Source organism: Oryzias latipes, chromosome 3 (genome assembly GCF_002234675.1).
Source record: "Oryzias latipes chromosome 3, ASM223467v1".
NCBI lineage: Eukaryota > Metazoa > Chordata > Actinopteri > Beloniformes > Adrianichthyidae > Oryzias > Oryzias latipes.
This window is the reverse complement of record NC_019861.2, coordinates 2,223,621-2,249,336: the sequence shown is the minus strand read 5'-3', so window position 1 is coordinate 2,249,336 and position 25,716 is coordinate 2,223,621. Positions and strand designations below refer to the sequence as shown.

Here is a 25,716-nt window from a genome sequence, read left to right as displayed (position 1 = left end):
ATGGATGGATGGATGATGGATTAATGGATGGATTAATGGATGGATGGATGGATGGATGATGGATTAATGGATGGATTAATGGATGGATGGATGGATGGATGATGGATTAATGGATGGATTAATGGATGGATGGATGGATTAATGGATGATGGATGGATGGATTAATGGATGGATGATGGATGGATGGATTAATGGATGGATGGATGGATGATGGATTAATGGATGGATTAATGGATGGATGGATGGATGGATGATGGATTAATGGATGGATTAATGGATGGATGGATGGATGGATGGATTAATGGATGGATGGATGATGGATGGATGGATTAATGGATGGATGGATGGATGATGGATGGATGGATTAATGGATGGATGATGGATGGATGGATGAATGATGGATGTATGGATTAATGGATGGATGGATGATGGATGGATGGATTAATGGATGGATGGATGATGGATGGATGGATTAATGCATGGATGGATGGATGGATGGATGAATGATGGATGCATGAGTCTCTTTGTACTGTCACTTCCCTTACAGGAGCGGCACATCGCAATTATAGGAAAACATTTTGACTCTATAATGAATTTTTGTTTGAATTTGATTTTTTGCTGAAACGATAAAAAAAATCCATGAACTGACCCCAGACCCCCCCTTTCCCAACCCTCTGCTGCACAGCGGACACGCCCATCGAGGAGTTTACACCCACGTCGGCCTTCCCGGCGCTGCAGTACCTGGAGTCGGTTGATGAGGGTGGAGTGGCATGGCAGGCGGGGCTCCGGACGGGGGACTTCCTCATCGAGGTAGGGGTGGCCTCCTCTTCCTCCTGAAGCGTCTGTGGTGAGGGTGTGGAGCGTTGAGCCTCTTGGAGGCGTTGGTGTGAATCTGAAGCCTGCTATCTCTGCAGATGCTCTGCATTAAAGAACAGACTTTTGCTCCCATTGAAAAAAGTGGATCTGGTCCAATAATCTGTGGAGATTTTGTTTGGTGTCCATGGATTTGGTGCAGTAGCCGAGTCCTTCTGCTGGTGAGGAAGCACAGTGTGGATGGGACAGAACCTGGAAGCAGGCAGGAGCTTACCTCTGCTGTGTAGCATGTAAACCTCCCGCCACCCGTTAAGCAGCGACGCTTTGTCAAGCCTCAACATTTTGTTTTTGTCAGATTTGAGCCTCACAGGGGTGGGGGGGGGGGGTCTGTCAGTCCTGTCAGTTATTTTCTTGACAACAGCTGGGAGGAGATCCAGACCGGCGGAGACGTTCAGCAGAACAAGGATGAGATGTCTGGATATTCCTGCTGAAGAAGCTGCAGAGGAGATGTCTGGAGTTGAAATTAGCGGAAATCAAATCAGAAAGTCACCAAACAAAAAACCAAATCACTTTTTGAAGTTGTTGCGACGGAAGCCCTCAGCCCTGACGGGGGCTCTAAATCCCTCCCCCTTACTGCTGGGGTCTTTCTCCTGGTCTTTGCCCTTTTGTCCCTGTGGGGGGAAATGATCTCCTCAGATTGTGAATCCAGTGATGTTCGGTTACGTGTCATGACATCCACAGGAGGAGATGCTCCTTCGTCTCTTCACAAACACATCTGAGGAGCTGCCAGGGAAAATCTTCCAGATGATCATTTTCTCAGTAATCCTCTGGATTTGACAGATTATTGTGTCAGACTGTCCCTGCAGGAAGTGGAAATGGGAAGTAGCTGTCAGATGTTGGCGTGGTGTGAGCTTTGGGGTGGATGGACACACGCGTGTTTGGAAGGTCACACACATGGATGAATGGTTTGAACCGGGTTGATGCTTTTGTGGATTATTACAAATTAGGGGTGTAATCCCTCATCTGATGAACTTTATATTTGGGTTTGAGGTGGCTTTGTAAAGCCTAAAAATGCAAATATGCAATAAACTACTTCAGTTCCAAGTTAATTCAGCATCTATTTTTTTATAGCTGGAAATAAATCAGGTGTCATGGGGTTAAGCTTGGATTTGTGAAATCTTTTTAATAAACATTCATATTTGGTCACATGTTGTTTAGAAATAAAGTTTAATGGTATGTAGACAAACATGTTATGGTATTATTATGGGATTAAAGCAGGATTATAAAAATACTCTGGCATTAGGAGTCATTTTTCCGTTACGTTTGCTGCTGTCTGTGGTCCGTTTTTGAATTTTGTCTTTTTTGCTGCTGCTGCTTTCACCATCCAGGAAAAATGTGCTTGTGCTCCAGATTTCAGGACATTTTTTCTGCAGGAAAAGTGATGAAGCAGTTTTCAAGATTGACAGAGACCCACAGAGGGTACAGGTTGTGGTTGTGGGGGGGTCGCGGTGTGGTTGCTGGAAACTGGCAGCTTCACCACTCATAAATGTTCAGGAGTGGTTAATAATCGGGGATAAAACGCGGTTTATGCTCTCAGAGTTTGGCGGCGGTGGCGGCGGTGGCGGCGGTCTGAGGCCACACTGCATCACCTGCAGACACGCACACACCTCCACACCTTAAACCCAGAGGAGCTGACTGGTGTCGGTCTGGAGGAGATGAAGGTCTCAGAGTTACTGCAGAGGCCGGCCGGCCTGCCGCTCACTGCAGGCTTCCGTCGTGCTGACGGAGACACGAACATAGGATTTGACGGCTAACCAACACTTTTGTTGACGTCATCATGAACATTGTGTGAACGTTGAAGAATGGCCTTTTTGCCGTCTTTCTACCGTAGACGCGCTGACTCTGATCGTGAGCGTCGTGTCTGCTGAACTCCTTTCAGTTTCCAGGTTCTAGTGAATATGAACTTTTCCAAATATGAATAAACAATGAGAGATAAATCAAAATACCCTCTGACCCGAAAATATTACAAAAAGTAGCATATTTGGTGTTTTTCCCACTGTACAGAAACAGGACATTTTGTGCAACACCAAGAGTAAAAAATCCTCCCAGAAGCTTGTATGAATCCATAAAACAAATGATCTCTTGTTTCTCTATTAATGTCCCAAAAAGCAGGTCTTTCCTGCCTGCCTCACCGTCTTTCTTTTGGTGAAAACAAACAACAAACTAATGTGAAATACAGTAACTGTTTAATGGAAAGTAAGGACATAAAATACAAATGTCAAAAATATATTTCAATTAAACAGGTGGGTCTTCAGCCTCTTCTTAAAACCTCCACAGGCTCTGCAGGTCTGAGGTTCTCCAGCAGACTGTTCCACAGGCGAGGATGGCAGAACGAAACCGCCCCATAAGTTTAGGTCCTCACCTTAGGAACAACTAAGAGGCCAGCACCGGAGGACCTCAGGGTCCACGAGGGCTCATAGTTTAAAAGAAGATCATTTAAATAAGAAGGCCCAAGGCCATAAAAACATTTACAAACCATTAAAAGAATCTTAACATCAATCCTGAAACGCACAGGGAGCCAATGCAGCCATTTTCAAACCGGTGTCATGTGTTCCCGCCCTCTGGTCTTCGTCAGAACTCGTGCCGCTGAGTTCTGCAATAGTTATAGATTTGAAATAGACTTTAGAGCATTACAATAATCTAAACGACTGAAAATAAAAGCATCAGCATCTCTGCTGCATGAAAGAGAAACGGCAAGAGACTCTGGCAACATTTTTAAAATGATAAAATCCTGTCTTAAGGACCTTTTTAATGTGTGGGATAAACTCTAGCTCAGAGTCAAAAAGTCCGCCCAGGTTTCTCACACATTGAGAAGGTTTAAAATTATGAAGATGTGGTAAAATCACATCTCTCTTGTCTTCAGAACCGATGATTAAAACTTCAGTTTTGTCCTGGTTGAGCTGTAAGACGTTTTCTGCCATCCATGGCTTTATATCTAAAATACAGTTTGAAAGAGTGTTGCCAGGTTCAAGGTCGACAACACAAATCCATGTGAGGAGATTCTTTAGTATCAACAGATGAGACAGAAAGCAGTGACTGTCGTATTTCATGCTCTGCTGTAAACCTGCTGCATGGCATTTCTAAAGCGCTGCTGGCTCCGTGGGAAGACTGTGCCACAGGAAAACACTGCTGCCTCAGTGAGCTCCTATCCATCGGCCGGGAACTGCGGAGGCATGAGGGGCGACCCGGGTCTCAATAAACCCCCCGGTGGGCCGGCGACTGTCTCATGACAGACAGAATTTGCGCTCAGTGTATTCAAACACGCATGTGCAGTGACGTATGTATCAGAGGCTGTTTCATTAGCCGTTCTGCATGTCAATCAAGTGACGTACTTCTCGGTGAGGATTTTGATTGGCTGATGGATTTTTTGTGGTTATTTATCTTTGCTGGCCTGCGATCTACCCTCATGTCCTTGAAGATCGACCGGTCGATCGTGATCGATGTGATCAGCCCCCCCTAGTTTAAATTGTGCAAAGGTGTGAATGTGAGAGTGCATGGGTGTGCGACTGTGGCCCTGCGACTGTCTGGCGACCTGTCCAGAGTGGCCAGGATAGGCTCCAGCAGCCCCGTGACCCCGAAAGGGACAAAAACGGGTTTAGAGGATGAATGAATAAAAAATCAAATGCAAAGTTTGCATGCACGTCTAAAACAGATTTTTGTTATTTTCTTATTAGTAGTCATGAAGAGAGGTGAGTCCCCCCCCCCCCCCCCCCCCCCCCCCCCATATCACACGTCCCTGATTGACTTATATTTTAAAAAGGAGCTAAAAACAGCCGAACCCAAACCTGCCCAAGTTATGTTCACCCACCCAAAGCTAATTCTGCCTGCAGATTATGAGCCTTTTTCCCGCCCGGCTCAATCTGGAACTTTCTGAGTATTTCTGGTCAAGAAAAGACAAAAATCCCCCCGTTTTTTACTCCAAACAATCTGTAGTAGAAACAAATGTGGGATCTCCCAGCAGACACGAGCTGTTAGGTGAGCAGAGTTTAGCTAACCAGGGCAAAGACCCCCACCTTTGACTGCTTGCCCCCTCACCCACCCCAGTGGTGGGAGCGGGCGAAGCCATGCAGGCCGGGCGTCTGAGTGAAGGACAGGAGGCAGATTCCAGTTCTCAGCTTCCTTCTCTGCCATGTGAGGAACATAAGTGACAGCCATGAGTAAAACTCTGTGCAGGTCCTCACTTTAAAAAGGGACGCCTGATTTGAACAAGTTGGTATTTTTCTCCTTTTGTTCCTGCTTCAGCAGCAGAAGGAGGCTGGGAAAAAAGCAGCTCTTATCCTCCAATAAAGACTTGTGTCCTAAAATAACTTGAAGCAATCTTTGCTGTGATTTCCCTCTCGTTATTGCGTGTGCTTCCCAAGTATTACATTAACAGCGGCGTGCTGCAGGCTGCTGTGTGGCTCTAACATCACAGATCACATCCCAGCTGCTACGTTGGTCCGAGAAAATCATGTTGTCTATTTTGGGCCCCCTTTTTTTCCCTCTTTCTATAGGACTTTGTAATGGTTGTGCGTTTGTGTGCACTGGGGATTGCTTTATTGTGTGTTTCTGCTAAATGGAGCATTAAATGAGAGAGCAGCCTTTGTCTGCAGAATATCTGTGTTATTTCTGCAAACCTGGTCCGGATGTGGTGTGTGTTCGGTCCCGGGACCCCCCTCTTCTCACGGGCCTTGTCAAAAGCTGCAGATGCATGGTGGGACGAGCGATTTCACGAAACGCATCAAACGTTTGGAGGGTGGAGGTCGACGTGATGGCAGCTCTGCCGCCTCCAGCCTGTTCTGCATCTGCGGCTGCTCCTTTTAATGAGCGCGATGCCGGCGGCCCCGCCCTCCATGATAAGCCCATCAGTCCAGTCAAGTTTGTTGTTTGGTTGGAGATGCACCAGCATGGAGTTTTACAGATTTGTGACCCTTTATGGACGATTTAACACCAATATGTTTTATTTCAGAGCTAATAAAACTTGTTTTCTCCAAAGAGCAGCTTTGTTGTCGATCTCTGAGATCTCAGTCACCTCTATGAGCGACATGTGGACGTCTGCTGCAGCTGCGCTGATCACTGCAGCCGGACCGACACACTGAAAGGTTTTATAGCCGCTCTTACTGCCATCTCACCTTTCTTTGTCGACATTGTGCTGACATCCGCACGCATCCCGGACTTGAAGCCCGGTAAACTGACAGTTGTTTGTCGGGAATCGAGGCGCGGGCCTTTCATCCACAGCATCCGACTCTCTGAAGGGGATGAATGTCTGGAACTCAGCGGAGGCTCTTCATGGCATCCGGCACAATGAGATGCTTGCAGATGATGCAGACGCTGTGGCCAAACAGCAGATCTTGTTGCCACCCAGTCTGGGTTTGAAGTGGAGCCAGCTGCATCAGTGGACCCGCCCCCCTGCAGTCATGGATCCTTCTGCCGCCAGTCTGTTCTGAGCTCTGCTGAGATCATGTGACACACGGGGCCGTGTTTGTCGCTCCTGAGTCTCTGTTTGTACTAACAGGTGCAGCGATGTCAGGGGACGATCTGCTTCCTAAATACAACCTGAGTCCTGAGTGGGGTCACAGGGACGGCTGGACCTCTCCCAGCCTGAGTCTGACGATGTGGAACCTCCCCTAAAACAGAGATGAAAAGTCTGTGAGAGATGAAAGTCACAGTTGAAACGTGTTTTCCTGCTGACAAACATTCAGCAGCTTGTGCGGCTCTAAATAAACGCAAAGATCACAGAAACTGAGAGCGTGGTCGCTGCTGCAGCTGTTCCTCCTGCTCCGTAGTAGTCATGAAACTGCGGTGATGTGGTTGCCATGGCAGCCCGTCAGCTCAAATGCATCATTTCTCTCCGTTGTTGAGCAGATGACCAGCAGAATTCAGCTGCTGAGCAGATCTCCGGTGAAGATATTCTGGCATGTTTTCTGACAGGTGAACTGGAGAGGTCAGGTTCCATCACCGCGCAGGTCAGCGGCGGCTGCGGCAGCTGTGGCGGGGGGGCCACACTGGGCGATGCTCAGCTGATGGACAAAGCATTCCTAGAAAGTGAAAGACAGCGGTTTAAAGATTCATTTAGCAGTTTAGAGTTGGGTTTGGAAAATTGATCTCAAAAGATGCAGTAAGAAATCCACAAATATAAGGTTTGATTTGTTTGGTTTTGGTTGGATTTAGTGCTAGAATTTGTACTTTTCTTTCTGTAAGTTTAATTTAAATCTGTAAATCAAGTGAAGCCTGTTTTTCCAGACTAAACTACTGAATCAATGTGGAATGGCTCGCATCGGATTCAAACTCACAGGTTATTGAGTAAGATCCTTGCCTGATGCTTCAGATTCTGCAAATGTGTGTGTTTCGCAGGCGTTTGCACGCCTGGACGGGCGCCCGCATCCTCAGTTGGCGTGCATTGGACGCGGGCAAAATGCATCCGTTTGCATTCATGATTTAAAGCTCAGCTGAGCATGAATCTTTGATATCCAAGTGCAGCTTGGCGTGTGGAAGCTCACGTGCATTTGGGTGGCTTTGTGCTGTACATTTAATGTGGTTCTGTAGGTTCGGTCGTCCGGTCTGTGGATGCACATTTAATAAAATGCTCTTCTGGACCTGATATTGACGTGAAAAAACTCTGTAAGACTGATGATCGGAAAGAGTCATAAAGCCACAAATCTTTGAGATTTCTTCAAACAAACATTTGCTTTTTGTCCCTGGCAAAGGAGCGACGGCTCCTTTTTATTTCCAATGATAAAATCTCTGCAGAGACTTAAGATCAAGCTGATCAAAGCAGCTTTAGTGCCGTGCTTCAGAATGTGGGTTTTTGCAGCGCTGCTACAGGCAGGAGAGCACTTACTCTCTTATGTAACAAACAACTTTGGCTGAGAGAGACGTGTGTGACCGGCGTAGCATGCAGATGCATCTGCCTCCCTTTGCCCTCAGGTGTGTGCTTCTCTCTGAGGACTGGAAGCCTGCACGTCTGTTCGCCGTGCAGCGAGCGGGAACAGGAAGTCCTCGCCATTTTCTTCTCCAAACGCTTTCAGAGGGAAAGGTCAGTGTTTCTCGTGGCTCTGCTCGCTGGCTGCACGGAGAAAAGACCTGGCGTTCCAGCAGTGATGACCTATGGGTCAGGATTGGATATTTTCAGGAATTGGGAAAAAAACAGTCAAACAGTTGCGATTTGGGTGAACTAGATCACTGACACACGCTTGGGAAAGGAGGTGTCGGTCCCACAAAGGGTGAAAATGACAGCAAACATAAAACTAATGTCAGATAGGTTTACGGGTTTATTTGTTTATTATTTTACCAGACTTTTAAGGGGCTGTGCTCTTAAAAGATAACATTCATTTTTGTCTAAAGACGGAAACCAAAGAAGAAATTCCCGTGTTACATCCCAACCCAGGAGGGGGTTAAGCCGGTAGGGTTTGAACTGCCAGGCAGCCGTTTATTAGCTGGACAGATGCAAACAGGGTTAAAGAAGACACATAATCACCTAAATTCTTAGGCACTGTAGCAGTAAATAACAAAACCTAAAAGTGGAGCTTAAACCAGAGGGACACTACCAAGACACAAAAGCATGAAAGAGCCCACGCCAGACGCAAAGCCGGCAGTTTACACAGCCTTCTAACATCAGGGGCAACAAACGGATTCTTCTCAGGAATTCAGCGTGTCAGACGGTGTGGTGGAGTAGTATGGAGTCATATTTCTATTTCTGCCCCCACAGTGCACACAAAACTTTCTAAGTTTCAAATGAAAGTTCTAAATATTTGCTTTCAAAAAATATTTTTGCATTTGCAACACAAATGGTTTCAGTTTATTGTGACAAAGCTGCCATCAAACAGCTGCTGATTGGTCCAGATTCTAACCAGTCAGGTATCTCTGTCTCATATTGATGGTGCTTGGAGGCAGACATGGTTTTTGGACTTTGCGTCGGTTCTGTTCGTACGGGATTCTGCCATTTTCAACCATTGTGGCCCGTTTCTCTCAGAGTGAAACCCAGAAGGAGCAGCAAAGCAGCTAAAATCAAACCAGGTTTTGTATTTATTCATGTTTGTGTAGAGATATGGAGCCCGTGTCCTGACATTAAGATATAAAAGTATATCTTGTTACCACAGATTAATATCTTGTTCCCACAGGTTATTATGTCGTTCGCACGAAATACTATTCCGTTCCCACAAGATACTATTGCGTTCCCTCAAGATACTATTCCGTTCCCTCGAAATGATTAACTCGTGCGAACGCAATAATTATGTCGTTCGAACGCAATAATTAATCCGTTCGAACGCAGTAATTATTCAGGTCATAAGTCATACACGCGGATATGCTCTCTGTGCGCGGGCAAAACTAAGCCGCTTTCAGCGGTAACTTCCGTGTCTCTGTGACCCATATTCGTTCAAAAAAGGAACATGAAAAACAAAAATGATCACTTTAATACTGTCTCAATGAATATAAGAAAAATATCAATAGATTTATGATAACTAGGCTGCTTTGTCATACGATAGCTCCTGCAAGGTTACTACTAGCGCCGCCGCAGAGCTCTTTGATGTATGCCGGCGTTTGGGCAACTGGCTGGTCTGTTGTCAGACAGCTGATATTGTAGTTTAGGGTCGAATAGGAATAATAATATTCAGGACTTGTCTTTTATTAACTTTAGCAGTCAGTCGCTTTACATTCGAAGGCTACTATTAAGCTACATGCTAACTGACTAGCCGGTCTCATTACATTGCATTGAAGACACGGAGGATGTTTAGAGAACAGATTTATTTATTTCAAAAAGCACAAAAGCATCCATCGTATTCACGTTCATTCACATGGTGATCATGGTACGCCCTCCGGTCATCTTGCTGCAAAAGCCGCTTCCTGCCGCTACTTCCGTGTCTCTGTGAGCATTCAATAGTGGTAAAAATAAAAGCAAGAATGGTCGATCTGTTATTGTCTCGATGAAAATCTGAAAAATATCATATTAAGCTGGCTGCTTCGCCTAAAGCACTTACCTTTAGCTTGTAGCATAACAACAATAGTAGTACGTCACGTTTCCCAGCATGCTTTGCTGCGAATCATTGGCCAGTCACCGTGTCCCTGTGACCAAGGTCTAACAACAAGACCAATGATTGGCCAATGATTCCTGAATATTATTATTCCTATTCGACCCTAAACTACAATATCAGCTGTCTGTCAACAGACCAGCCAGTTGCCCAAATGCCGGCATACATCAGAGAGCTCTGCGGCGGCGCTAGTAGTAGCCTAGCAGGAGCTATCGTATGACAAAGCAGCCTAGTTATCATAAATCTATTGATATTTTTCTTATATTCATTGAGACGGTAATAAAGTGATCATTTTTGTTTTTCATGTTCCTTTTTTGAACGAATATGGGTCACAGAGACACGGAAGTTACCGCTGAAAGCGGCTTTTGCCGGCGTACAGAGAGCATATCCGCGTGTATGACTTGTGACGTGCATAATTAATGCGTTCGAACGGATTCATTATTGCGTTCAAACGACATAATTATTGCGTTCGCACGAATTAATCATTTCGAGGGAACGGAATAGTATTTTGAGGGAACGCAATAGTATCTTGAGGGAACGCAATAGTATCTTTAGGGAACGCAATAGTATCTTGTGGGAACGGAATAGTATTTCGTGCGAACGACATAATAACCTGTGGGAACAAGATATTAATCTGTGGTAACAAGATATATTTTTATATCTTAATGTCAGGACACGGGCTCCGTATAGAGACCAACGTGTTTAAAATGTCTGCAGCAGAGAAAAATGTCAGAGCTACGACTCTTTATGTCTGAACTATTGTTTTATTTTCAGTAATAAATGTTTAAATAGGAAGAGAAAATAGCATTTTTTTTCATGAGCAGTTTTCTTTTCTTCCTTTGGACAAAAGCACAGGAGTTCTTTAAATAAGACGCTGGGAAAAAAAAAATAAATAAGACGCTGGGAAAACTAAGAAAAAAATTAAAAATGTTTCTTCTGTTAAATACATTGAGTCTGCTTTGGTGAGCCGTCATTCTTCTGCTTATCACTGCTGTTTATCTATTCAAAAACACTTGTGAAGCATAAAATAATATGTGCTTTAAATCTCTCTCTTTTTCTTTTTTTAAACAGATCTTAAAGAAAATCAAACTTTCAATAATATTTGGCACTGGAGGTTTCACAGATAACACGGTTGATTTAATGTCAGCAGATAAATGTACCGTTTATTTTACAGTTTCAGGAGATCCTCAGCTATGAATTCACAAATCTGACAAATCTGATTAAATAAAACTTAATCAAACCAAAATATATTTTTAAAAAATAGAAAGTATGAATTATTGTTAAACTTCTTCATCAAAAGAGACTAAATCCAGGGTAAAAAGAGCTGGTTCAGCTTCTGAGCCTCTGTAGAAGACGCCATGTGAGATAAATACAGCGATTTGATTGGTTAGAATCAGGACCAATCAGCAGCTGTTTGATGGCAGCTTTGCCACAATAAACTGAAACTCATTAGAGCAAAATCAACGATGGGAAAAACGCTATATGAGACACAACGCATGGAAAAAAAATGTAAATGCAAAAAAAAAAATTTGAGATCAAAAAAAGAAATTTGGAAAAAAAAAAGTTTTTGAAAGCAAAAAATAAATAAATTTGAAAGTAAATATTTGATATTTTCATTTGCAGCTCAGAAAGATTTGTGTGCAACGTGGCGGCATAAACATTACTCCATAGATGTCTTCTGTAAAGGGTAGACACACACAGACACACACACACACACACACACACACACACACACACACACACACACACACACACACACACACACACAAAAGGCCGTAACAGCCTGAAAACAGAACAGAGGATGTCAGAAAGCATCGCCTGTGCAGTCTGAGGCCTGAAGGGCCCAAACACAAAACATTTTCATATTATTGTATCATATTAGTGATCAATGATGAGGCTGGGACCAGAGGGTAGGTGGAGCGTCTGCTCTTCAGGTCTGATGCCAGCTTGCAGCCTGACGTTCAAAATGATTTTGCTGTGAAGGAATCATTTCGTTGATCCTGCTGCAAACAAAAATATTCCCGTCCGTCCAGATTCTGTCTCTGTTTTCCTCCCCGGATTACAGGCGTTACCCTTGACCCAGTAATGCCTGACCACGCAGCCCGCACGAACGCATGTCTGACCAGAGGGTCACACGCTCACATGCTGGCGCTTTATTAGGGACCTACTGAGGTTTCTCTTTATTTTGCATGCAGGAACCACAACAGCAAAACTGTCTTCTGTTCAGGAGTGCGGTTTGAGTTCTGTAGGACACGCTCACGTTGTGATCAGTGTACGGATCAGTGCGCGCAGGCACAGCAGTGTGCATGCGTGCATCAGGCATGATGATGGCTGGAGACACTGCATCCGCTGGAGGTGCGTGAGCGCCAAAAACGATCACATTTCTGTGATCTGGGATTTTTGTAGAAAACTGATCAGCAAAAGTGTTGAAACATTCAACGCTCAAACATTTATTTTTATGCAGTGAAGACAAAAAAACAAATCAAAACAAGTTAGAAAAAAACAAAGAAATTGGGTCATTTAGATCAAAATAAACACTTTAATCCTGGATTTTGAGTTAGATACTTTTTAAATCAAACTAGATTCCTCTAAAGAACCATTTTCTTTGGGTTTTAAAGGTTAGTGGGCTGATGCTTCAGGTGATGTTCTGCTGCAGAAAGCACGGCCTGAAGCAGCTTATGAAAAGCTGTTTCAGCTTTTTTAACTGTGCACTAATATGTTGTGTTGCTTCCATGGACTGTATATGAGAACTGGACTGAGTGCCCCCTCCCCCCTGGAGTTCCAAACAGAAAAGCTCCCATAAGCCTGGGTATTTTTTTCCATAGAGATATAAACAGCTGTTACTCAGTCATTGGTCAGAAGAACCCTTCTGGATCTGATTTTAACATCTTCTTGATAATCTTCTTTTTTTTCACAATATTTGTTCTGTAGTTCAGGTTATTTAAGCTATCAACTGACCAATCAGATGACTCAATAAAAGTAGGTGGAGCCTGCTGGCCCCCACGTCCAACATTCAATTGTTTGACAGATTTTGTATGGCCTGCTTTCAAGTGGTAGGGGTGTGGCCTTCCAACATGCTCACTCCTGATTGGTGAGAGTGGATGACGTTTATTCAGACCGTTTTGGACCAATCAGCACTCACTGGCGTTATCTGGCGGCGTCTGTATTGCAAAAAAACTGGCGACTGAACCAGAAGTTAGGCATTTTCTATGGATGACGTCACACTCACTCAGTCCAGTTCTCACATACAGTCAATGGTTCATTCATCTAGGTTTTTTTGTACGTTTTTTGTTCACTGCTTAATTCCTGTCAAAAAAACTTAAAACGTTGAAAATAAAACCCAAAGGAATCATATTCTTTGCCACGAACCCTTGTTAGATCAAAGATGTTCCCTCTGGAACCAATATTGAATTCAAAGTACTGGTAGTGACATCTGCATGAAACATGGAAGGGATAACGCCCGACAAAGTGTGCATTATCAGAAAGGAAAGGACGTCACGGCAGCCGGAAGCGTCCGACACGGAGGTTACTTCCACGAAGTCCATTCATTTCTGATAATGCACACCTCAAAAGGACTTTTCCTGCTTATACCACGGTCACTTGCAAAATAAATAAATATTAAATCAGTTATTAGTAGTTTAATTTGGTTATTTTTTATGTTTAAATCGTTTTTTTTTCACTGCACCGAACCTGCACTTCAGCAAAGTAAAGTGGGATGTTCTAAACATCATATTAAATGATAAAAAACCTAATTTCAGAGAGAAAGTTCTCCTCTTACGCTTGTTTCTGTCCAGATGATGAAGCTCATTAAGTCTTAATAATTAAATTCCTCTTTGTGTCTCATCTCCTCCGTCTTAAATTCTCTTCTCTTTCTGTTGCATCTAGTCTTCAAAAACATTAAATTCACCAAACAGGTTAAAGAGGGGTCAGAGGATCATGTCGTTCAGAAAGAACCAAAATCGACCATGAATTGCATCAGCAACCACTAATTATGATGTAGTTTGAATTATTGGCCTCTGGACTTAACATTTTCTTTCCTGTAATGTTTCACCGCTTATCCAAGTGGCTTCAACAGTCAGGACTAAACGCTGAGGGCCTGAGAGGTTAGTCTCCATGAGTGCTGTGGGTTTTCGTGTTGTTCCGACCCACAAAGGTTTGTAGAGAGGAGTGTACCATCATTGTGCGTTTGATGGTTGTATCCTGAAGTATTCATAAGGATAGGGGAAGTTACACACACTTATGACGGACGGGTGATGCTATCGTACGGTGCCTTCACGCCACACTGTAGACTTTAGTAAGCTGTGAGTACTGCCTTCGCACCGCGTGATACATTGGTGCCCTTAGGACGCCTGTAGGATGTCCACACAAACTATACTGAGATGGTTTTATGTCCTCATTCTTAACAGTCAGGCCGCAGAACGGAGCGCACACTCATCAGGTGATGAACAGCCCTCAGGCCTCTTTTGCAGTGCACAGAGTTTGGAGGGTTTAAAACCTGAAAAATCCGTCCCACACGCCTGCATCTCACCTACTTCCCCCATACATACCCTTAGGTGTTGTATAATTGTTCACTATGACCTGTCCCCCGCGGCATGCCTGTAGAAAAATGGTGCATGAACCATCTCTTTCTCTGGTTTACTGAGCCTTGCTGTGTCATGCAGGTCACCTGTGTGCCCCATCGGTTTGACCAGGTGACCATGTTTTTCACCTGCAGACAGCACATATCCACCCATAAGGCTAGTTGGAAAGAAGGCAGATATCCTTCAGGGATCACAGAATCTGTGACAAGAACAAATTTCAATGTCTGTCTGAGTGGACGGACTTCAGAGCGTCAGGGTTCCTCTCCATCTGAGGGGAAACTAACGTCTTCTGTTTGCTCTCCGTTCATATGTGTGCACGAATGCTTTACTGTGGATGTGCACACGCTGGATCACCATTAAGGCTCACCTGCACTTATTCTTTCCTCCTCAGGCATGGAGAAGCTGAAAACACCAAAGGATGGAAGGTTTATGGCCCATCATATATCCATAGCACTACATGTAAAGGATGGAGACAAACAGTGAAGTCCCTCTGAGAGCTTCTTCAAGAAAATATGAAGAAGGAGAAGGTTTCAAAGCGGGCTCACTTGAATTGATTGCAAACTGATGTATTTCCATTTTTTAAATCCTTAAAATAACTGAACTTTATTAAAAAGCTGCAATTGAAGAAGTGAAAAATCTTCTCTTCGGTGCTTTTCTTTCTAAAGTTAAATTTGAGCGTTTGGTGACTACAAACTTGAAACAGAATTCTGTTCCTCTGAGCAGATGGACTTTAGATGTTTTCTGTTGGTCTGAGCAGATTCCTCACATCTATCAGAATTCAGTGGATTCAGGTCTGGAGAAACGTTTGAATAGACGTGATGAGAGCAGACGTAGATGTCATTGATCCAGTGTGATGTGTGCTGGGGGTGTGGCTCAGAGGAGGGTGCACCCCATAGTGGGGGTGTGATCATGGGATGCACACGCAGCCCTCTGATGGCAGACAGTGTCTTCATTTGAACATCTTCTCTTTTGAACCTGCTGCCCAAACTTCACTGGATGGCAGAGACCTCCTTGCTTTGTGGGTTGCTCCTTTTTTGGGGGGTGGGGGTTATGCATTTGTGTGTTGTTGAATCCAGAAGGAGCTGACTATTATTCTGATGAGTTCCAACTTTATCTGCACAAGCTAGACAGGAGGACTAAAGAAGACAAAGTATTGGGTATTAAATACAGTACATACTCATGAAAGGGACGTGGGAAACCTGTCAGCCCCCACTGCTATGTTGCAAATCATAAAACTATGACAAATTTACCGGCGAGTAGCGCAGCAATAAGCTCCATCAACTACAGTGAGGCTGTGCTGCACAGCAGATGTTCACAGAAATGTCTAAATCCAGTGACGCTGAGACTGAAGCTAGTAGCTACGTTGTGGCTTTGGAAACGGTCCGGTGTAGCAAACCCTTCAGTGACGGGGAGTTTGTAAAAGAATAAATGCTGAAAGCAGCTGACATTGTTTGTCCAGAGAAAAAGAAAAAGTTTGAAGAAATAAGTCTGTCAAATGATGCAATTACTAGACGAGTAGAAGATCTGGACAGAAACCTCTGGAAAACATCTGGAGGGTCTGGTTAACGGTATAAATGACACTTAAAGTTACTAAAGACAACATTTTTCTGTTTCTTCATTTTTTTCACAAAAATTGGCCCCCAGTCTAATGTGGACTTCTTAATTTGGCCCTCGGCTACAAAACTTTGAGAACCCCTGCCCTCAGACCCTCCTTCTCGGTAGGAAAAACTCCTAAAAAAAACGGATTCTGGAAAAAAAAAGCAGAAACCTCAGGGGTGTCCACATGAAGGAGGGATCCTCCCCCAGGACGGACAGGCGATTTACCAGAACTCATAGAGAGAATTAGCTTATCTAACCCTACAACTACATGTTTGAATAGTCCAGCAGATGAGACTCATCCAGATGCAGTTGGGGGGGACGGCTGGGGCCGCGAGACGAGCCAGAGAAAGGTGTTGGAGCAGAGACGAGACAATTTCTTATCAACCGGTATCAAACTGTATGAATACGTTTGTGATTATGAGTTGGATGGGTCCAGGAACTTGCAGGAACGCAGAAGAGTTGCTTGTCGGCCGTTGAAGGAAAGCGTCGGTTAGTTCTGGTCTACAATCAAATGCGTCTCTTCCTGGACGTGATCTAGTGGAACGCAGTTTTTGTGTTTGAACGATGTGTTCATGTTGGTGACGGTCCAATCATCGCTGGGCCTCTTCACCGCATTTTTGGAGGCTCACTGAATTGTGAATGTTTGTTTGGCTTACAACACAAAGGTGCTGCCGTTAAAGCACGGCACAGCACTTTTCCTGTAAATGGGTTCTGTTTGCTCCTGTTTTGACCTCTGCTATAAACAAGAGGGAGGCGGGTGTGCTTTCATTTTATGGCTGAATAACAGTATAGTAATGATACTAATAATGGTGTTAGAAATAAAGAAAAGCCTCCCTTTCTAAGTCTTCCTCAGCTCGGTGTGAGTTTCAGTTCTCTGTATGAAACTGGCTTTGAGCTGCAGCGTGAATAAAAAGCCAGAGACTCAACACACACCCTCACAGAACACACACAAATCACACAACATCCAGTCCTAAAATAACACACAGGGTAAGTGTTGTTTCCTATAAATAATTTATTTATAGGTACAGCCTGCAAAGAGCAGCGCGCTGAGCCAGCGGTGCTTTTTATTTTAAAACTACCACCAAAATAAAGCCTTTCAAGATGTGGGAGCAGAAAAGAGGGGCTAAGCCGCCGCAGCCCTTCATGGACAAAACCTTCAAATTAACTCCACATTTAATGATTAATGGTGTGATCCACACACCCCCAACCCCAAGCACTGATAAGGTTCTCAGCACCACTCCCACCTCCAGCGGTGTCACACAGCAACTGTCGCTTAGCAACCGGGAAATTGTTGGCTCCGGCTGTGTCCACAGTGATAATGCAGCTTTTAAGAGGGAAGCTGATGCGCACGGACTCAGGAGTCAAGTTCAGTGTAGAACAGCGGATGGAGACACTTTTGGTTTCTGTGACGTACGTATCAACACATCCTTCTGGGATTCATAGCTTTCTGCGTCGCCTTCTTTTATTTTTAACCGGGTCAGCCATTTTTAAAAAAGCCAGCAGAGAACTCCACACTGCTTTCAGAATCCAGCGAACAAATCTTACAAAAAAGCTGTTCAATCAGGGACTTTGACATGTCAGTGTGGGCATTAGTTCCTGTCTTGAGGGGGTTTTCACCCATCAGGGATTCAACACCAGCAAGAAGTAGAGAAAAAGAGGAAAGCAGTCAAACTGGCAGTCAAGTGGAGTGGACTTGGTGCTGCTGATGTCCAGTGTGTCTGTAAGAAGGGATGACCGCACAATGAAATAATAGGGATTTTGCAGCAGAAGGAACCATCATCAGTAAACATGGCGTTAAGTTGAGACAAGTTGAAAGAAAGGAGCTACAGTGTGTCTTTTAATTAACCGGAGAAACTGCTGATTATTTATCATTTTTATTCATCCAGATTACGGAGCTGGTTTAGCTCGTGCTGGTTTGCAGCGCCTTGCGTCCGTGAAACCAGGGTTTGATTCCGGGCTGCTGCTCCCTGTTCCCTTCTCTGCTTCTGTGTCGGTCCCAAGCCCGGAAAAATTTAGAGGGTTGCGTCAGGAAGGGCGTCCGGCGTAAAACATTGCAAAGTTTACCATGTGACTGTTTCGCTGTGGCGACCCCTGATGGGAGAAGCCGAAAGAGAAAGAAGATTCATCCAGATTATATGTTGCAGAGTGTTGGAGAAAGGACTATGTGTTAAATCGATCATGGTGATCCAGCCTGGAAGTCACATTACAGGACAATCATTTCAGGAAAAATAGATAAATAAAACCAGCAACTAATCATCAGAGCTTGTAGGTTTTTGTGTTAGCTAACAGAACTTTGAAGCATCCCCACAGTCCAGGAGGGGAAGGTTCATCTTAAAAGAACCCAAGCTTAGACTTGATTTGTAGGCCAAGTTGGAGAATTCAGGATTAAGTTGTTTAGCTGACTGTCGGCAGTTGTTATTGATGGCATGTTGTCTTTGCCCCAACTGTCCTTATGGGTGGATACAGGCTCTAAGGGGGCAAAACAATCTTTAAACCTGTACAGGGCATGTAGGTGACCCACACGAAACATCGAGGTTGTAGACCGCTGACTGAAGCCCCAGAGAAAAAATGTTGATGCACATTTTTTTCTGCAGTATGCTGTGGGTCATAGGTTGTAGTCACCAGTGAGTAAGGGTGAAGGTGAGATGCAGGCGTGTCGTTTTTATTTTTTTCAACCCCCTGAACTCTGCAGACTGCCCAAGGAGCCCGTTAGTGCTGTTCACCTGTGGGTTCCTTTCTACAGTCTGACTGTTAGAAATGAGGACATTGCACAGTCAGAGTGTAGTTTATGTGGACACCCTACGGCCACTGACACATCACATGCAGCATTTGTGCACGCTCAGTAAGGAGCCAGTACTCACACTTTACCAACGCCTAGAGCGTGGTGTATGGACGCCGTATTCCAGCATCACCTGTACGTCATAAATGTGTGCAACTTCCATTATCCATACAAGTACTTCACAACACATTTACCACATGCTTGACAATGGTATGTTCCAATTTTTTCTTGGTGTCCATAGCACATTTGAGTTGTTATCATCTATGCTTCCATTTGTCCATCCATCCTTCTTTATCCTCGTGATAGTCTTCCTCTCGTTTTGCTGTTGACACTGACGGATTGTGCCACTTAGAATTTAATGTACTTCATGAGTTTGATGAGCCCGCTGTGGTGGTTTTGTCACAAAACACACAGACAAAGTTACAGTATGCGGCAGGGCTGTGGGTCGTTACTTAGGTAACCAATTGAATTCACAAATGTAGATCAACGATTCACAGTATGAACTACAATTTTAACCATTCAGTACATTGTGTAAATGGTTGCTAAATGTTGGTCTTTTTACTGGGAACATGAAAATTAAAATAATATATGTTTAGTCACTATCATTTATACCTTTATCTAGAACAGTAGCTTGAGGTTAAATGATGGTCTCTAGACTCAAAGTTGTCTTTCTTTGAAACGTTTCCCCACCAAGTGGCTTCATCAGTCTGATTGGTCCTAGGTTTATACAAAACAGGAGATCAGAACCAACAAAACAGAACAAATAACAAATATTTGGAAAGAAATGGCATTTATCACTTTAAAAAATGTGACACATTGTGTAGGAAATTTAATGTGTCGCTCCACTGCTATGCTGAAAACATCCAGATCTATGTTCCTTTCAATTCTGGAGGAGCTAGGTGTCTCGACCATCTACAGAAGTGCTTAGAAGACATCAAATCTTGAATGGAGCTTCCTGTGTTTGAATGAAAACAAGACAGAGGTGTTTGTTTTTGGACAGATTGACCTGCTGACATGTTGCTGTAGTAATGTTGGCCCCCTTGACCCTTCAGATGCTCTTTCATTAGGAATCTTGAGGTAAATTTTGACAGGCATTTTAAATTTGACAGGCAGGTCAGTGCTGGGGTGCAGTCTAGTTTTTATCACTTGGGGCTATTCATTAAAGTCGAGGCCTTACCTCCCTCCTCATGCTTTGGAACAAGTGTGATCTTCTCTAGACTGGAAAACTGTAACTCTCTATAGTGGTATTGACCAGTCTCTGCTCCGCCGTCTCCAGTTGGTTCAGAATTCAGCCGCCCGCCTGTTAACGGTGAGCACATTACTCCAATATTACGCTCTCTTTCATTGGCTGCCTGTGTCTTTTAGAATCATTTTTCAGATTTTACTTCTGGTTTTTAAATGTTTGAATGGTCTGGCACCTCTGTATCTCTCTGAACTTTTACATGTTTATTGTCCACATGGAGTCCTAAGATATGACGATCCAATGTTTTTAACGGTTCCCAGGACTAGGCTTGTGACTCGGGGAGACAGAGCCTTTTCAGTTGCAGGTCCTAAACTCTGCAATGCTCTCCCCTCTTCTGTGAGGTCAGCCAGATCTGTCAGTGATTTTCAGTCACTTTTAAAAACTGTCAGGACTAGTTAGCCCTCTGGCTGTCACTTCCTGTTTTATTTTGAAGTCCTGTCTTTTCTGTCTTAATTTCCAGTTCCTGCTGTGTGATCTGCTTCCTCCCTAATGTGCTCCACCTGTGCCTCATTGTCTTCCCTATATAAGCAGTGCTTTTTCTCAAGCCAGTGCCAGATTGTCTTTCTTTCACTGTGAGAAATCCAGCCTTAATCTCTCCAGAGTTCTTAGAGCTTTTTTGTTCCTGAATCATTCCTCTTTTGGATGGCCTCCAGAAATTATATTAAAGACTCTGATTCTGCCACTCCCTGACTCCACCATTGTGTCCGCCTGAGCTGCACCTGATAAAAGCTCATCTTTTTACTAAGGCTTTTAACCCCAGCGAGCGAATCTAATGGGCCAGCTTGTTAATTTTGTTAATTTTACTATTTTAGTGCTTTTATTGTTTAATTGATTGTATTGTTTTATTATTATTGTTTATTCATTGTATCATATTGTTTGTGATTTTATGTTAAGCACTTTGGTTTTCTCTGCTATTATAAGTGCTATACAAATTATGCAATATTGATTGATTGATTGACTGACAACTAACAGTTTTTCTGTCAACTTCCTGGTTAACTTCAGCAGTGAACAAAACATAAACATCACTGTCACTTTAGATCATGTACCAACAAATCCTGAAAATGTTTCCACACTTTTTCTGACTCCATTAGAACGATGACGGAAAGAAAGTAGATGAAGATGCAGCAACACCCCAATAGAAATAGAACAACTAGAAAACACTTCCAGTCCTTTCATCTAAACTGACAAGTGTTTCCAACAGACACGTTTTATAAACTGGCTATTTTCATCTTCAGCAGGAACACCAAAAAACTCCCAAAACTTTGGAAAAACATTTTACAGACGCGTTCTGGTACGACTTCTACATCATGCTAGTCACATGACGTCATATAATTGATTGCCAGATTTTCGAAATATTCTTAAATTGAATATTTTAGGGTTTTATCAGATACAAAAATTACATTTTAGTCTTAAATTCAAAGCGTGTAGTACATTTTTAAATGTAATTTGTCCAATTTTAGATTTATTCCGACACATCTGTTGCTGCAGACCGCTAGAGGAGTATTAATGCAAGCTGATTTCATCAAACAGAGAAAAATGTCTTACAACCTGGTTGCAGGCGAACAAAACAGCACCAAAAACCCATAGTCATTTTAGAAACAAACGGTTAAAACATGGGATAAAAATACAGCATCACCATTGTGCCATTGATTCAAGATTCAAGATTCATTTATTTGTCATTGTTATTAAAACAACCAAATTTTGTTTGGAGCATCGACAATCACCCTAATTATTTCAAAACTGAAAAGAACTCAAATTCACCAAATAAATACCGAATAAAATAAATAACCAAAGTGCAACATCAGTACAAAAAGCAACACAGCAAGGACTAAACAAAAATAAGACATTCAGTGTACTCAGGTGTTGAGTCATTAGCAGCTCGATGTTGATGTGCAGCAATGCTAAGTCCAGGTCACAGTTATTTCAAGGTGGATATGGTTACTGTGGAGAAGGGGTGGGGTACAGTAATACAGTCTGTTGGGATATGAAGCGGGGGATATGCATCAATGAAATTCAGTTCATAGTGAACTCAGATGAAAAGGTTGGAGAGGGGTGGGGACAGTTGGTAGGCGGGGCTGTTCAGCAGCCGCACAGCCTGTGGATAAAGGCTGTTACTCGGTCTGGTTGTTCTGGCCTGGATGGACCTGTACCTCCTTCCTGAGGGCAGCAGGTGGAAGAGATGGTGGGCTGGATGGTACTGGTCATGCACGATGTTGTGGACTCTCTGTAGACAGTGGGAGGTGTAGAGGCTACTCATCTCTGGGAGAGTGGTACCAATGATTTTCACCACCCGTTGGAGTCTCTGCTGATCAGGCTTTGTGCAGCTTGTGAGTCCAAGATGGTGTAGCTTGGCTCGGAGCTTGAACGGACGAATAACATTTAAGACCAAACTGTAGTCTACAAAAAGACGCTGTGCATAGGTGTTCGTATGCTCCAGTAACCTATGGAGCACAATGTTGATGACATCCTCAGTTGACCTGTTCTTCTCATATGCAAATTGATGAGTGTCAAGTGATGGTGGTATTGGAGGTTTAATGTGTTTGACAACCAGTTCTTCTAGGCACTTTGTGGGGATGGAAGTGAGCACCACAGGTCAGTATTCATTTTGACATGTGACAAGATGAAGATGGTGGTGAAAATGTCAGTCAGCTCCGCTGCACACTCCTTCACCGGCCCAGTACGCCATCTGGCCCGGCTGCTTTCGTGGTGTTGATATTTTGCAGAACGCACCTCCCCTTATGTTAGGATTGGAGTAGCTGGACCCAAAAACGCAGACATGGACTTAGTTTGATTTGGTGAATTTTATTGTAGGATGAAAAGGGGTTGGGCTTTGGATCTTTGGCATTGGTCTTTGGGTTCTTTGATGTTGGCTTTGGTTTTTGGTGTTGGTCTTGGTTCTTGGGGTTTTGTTCTTTGGGGGTTGATTGTGAGTTCTTGTGGCTTTGGTTCTGGTGTCTTTGGTTCTGGAGGCTTTGGTTCTGGTGTCTTTGGTTCTGGAGGCTTTGGTTCTGGGGGCTTTGGTTCTGGAGGCTTTAGTTCTGGAGGCTTTGGTTCTGGAGGCTTTGGTTCGGTAGGCTTTGGCGTTGGCGTTGGCGTTGGCGTAGGTTTCGGCTTGGATCGGTGAGTCCTTCATTAAAGCAGACGAACCGACAAAGGCTGGAGGGCGAGATGGACTAAAATAGGTTCACTCATTGGATGCTGAACAGGTGTGAGAAACCGGATCCTCAAGCAGGTGTGCGGGGACGACCCCGACACCTGACACCTTGTGTGTGCTCAGGACTGGGGCAGTGTCGGTAAGGTGGAGGGGGGGACAAGATAGGATCTGTGTTTTCCCTATCAAAACGAGCATAGAAGAGGTTTAAGTCCTCAGCCAGTGTAGGAGAGTCCCCTGGGGGTGGTGGTGATTTCCTCTTATAGTCCGTGGTTGCACTCATGCCCCCTCAGACTTGTCTGGAGTTTTTGGCGGTGTCAAAGCTGGCTTCAATACGCCTCTTGTGTTGTTATTTGGCAGTGTTGATGCCTTTCCTTAAAGCAGTCCTGGCTTTGCTGTATGCTTCCAGCTCTGAGTGCGCAGTTCCTCACTCGAATCAGTTGTTGTACTCTGTTTGTCATCCAAGGTTGTTGGTTTGGAAACACACAAAACTGTCTCCAGTTTGTTACTTTATCCACACAGAAGCAAATGTAATCCAAGACAGTGTAATTATGCAGAGTCTCATGAGTGACCAGGCCCTGCTCTCTGAATACATCCTAATCTGTGTGATGGAAACAGTCCTGAAGCATAGCAACAGCATCATGTTGCCATGTTCTCACTGTTTTTGTTGTATTCTTCCCCCTTTTGGTTATGGGTGTATACACTGAGGAGGACTTTAACAGAAGAGAAAGGTGTTCAGATTGTCCCTAGGTGAGAAGAAACTCGGGTTTTAAATGTTTTTGCTATGTTTGTGTACATCTGGTCCAGTGTCTTATCTCCTCTGGTAGCACATTTCACATTTTGGTGGATTTTATGAAGGACCGATTTTAAGTCTGCATAAAGTCCCCAGCTGCAACAAAAGCACAGTCTGCATGTGCTACTAGGCCGTTGTTGATGCTACTGTGCAGCTGTGCTAGCGCTAGCTTAGCGTTAACGTCCGGTGGGACATACAGAGCACAGATGTAAACAGCAGAAAATTCCCTCGGGAGATAAAACGATCAACATTTTAGTAGCAAGAATTCCACCTCCGGGCTACACAGCTTATAAACTACGGTGACGTTGGTGCACCAAGAGTTGTTTATGTAGATGCATATCCCCCCACCGCTCTTCTTACCCGACTCCGCGGCCCTGTAGCTCTATAGGGATAATGCTGTCCAGCCAAGTTTTTTTGTGAAAATCACGTCAAGCCTTTTGTGTAGCCATCAGTAGTCGTATCTCATCCATCTTATTCCGGATTGATTGCAGATTGGAGAGAAAGATGGTAGAAAGCGACGGTTTAAACGAGTTAGCCTTTAGCGAACACATGTACCCGTAACTGAACTTGGGGGGACAAAGGCCTTGGTCGAGGTAGAGGGGCGGCGTCGAGTTCACCCAGGTCCCTCCTTGTACAAGAATATAGACTGTTAAGCTGGGAGACATCATTGAGAAATACACAACTGTGTCTTTTTAATTCATTTCAGTTCAATTTTATTTGAACAGCCCAAAATTACAACAATAGTCGTCTCAAGGAGCTTTTTTATCAAATCATTAATGGTTTGTCATTCCCTCCAGTTTGTCCAAAACAAACTGTGTGAGGAGATTGCATAATTCCTCTGCAGAGAAGTGCCTTCGGTCAGAGCGGCTTCTGAATTACAGCAGCACGAGAAAGGAGCCCAGTCCCTCAGAATGTTACAGAGGCACAAACTGCCTCTTAACGTAGCAAACCTGGTTACATGGAATTATAACATGACTCTCCCCCTTTGTATGATCCATGCCATTATATCTTCTACATTAATTTGAATGTTTCATAATGTCTGCATGTTTATCAATAGTTTATCAATCTCATATTGGTATTTTCATTTTTATTGTAGGTTTTAACTTTTTAGGTAGACAGTTTTAGCATCTGTCTGGAACAACAGATAATTGATTTTTTTAATGATTTTTTTAGAACTTATTTCAGCAAACTGAACTTACGTCTCAAGGATTTTACTTTGAAAACGAGAAGCTTCACCAACACTTTACTTTGAAGGTTTATTTACTTCCAGTGATGATAGTACATTTGTGTATTTTAGCTTATAAACTTAAAAACTCAGCATAAGTCGGATATTTTAGAGTGATGATTAAAATTTTGAAAGTGAGTTTCCTACTGTTTTTTATTAACAAAGATCCTGCATTTGCAGACATCAAAATAATAGTTAATAAAATAATAATAAATTTGATTTTTCTTAAATATCAGAGTATACGGATAATGGTTAAAGCGCCAATATCTGATGTGAGAAGTAAGCAGACAGTGACCAAGAACTGCAGCTGAGTTCCATGTGGATTTAATGCAGACGGAAGAAGCTTTGGAGAGTGTCAACAAATAGAAGCTGGACGTGGAAGAGGATTGCATTTCACTCAAACAGTCTGAGAGGGAAGCTGAAGAATTGTGTTCACTAAAAAAGGGTAAAGTTGTGTGAGTGAGG

General features: G+C 43.6%; 1 protein-coding gene across 4 annotated transcripts in view; it reads left to right on the top strand.

Moving 5' to 3' along the window:
* The window catches only part of shank2 (SH3 and multiple ankyrin repeat domains 2), a 314,619-nt gene that overhangs the window by 248,719 nt on the left and 40,184 nt on the right, over positions 1 to 25,716 (top strand). For all 4 annotated transcript variants that reach the window (XM_023950566.1, XM_023950561.1, XM_023950563.1 and 1 more), the window contains exon 17: positions 686 to 810. In XM_023950566.1, coding sequence (XP_023806334.1) covers positions 686 to 810 — 125 coding nt within the window. The remainder of the gene's footprint in view (positions 1 to 685; positions 811 to 25,716) is intronic.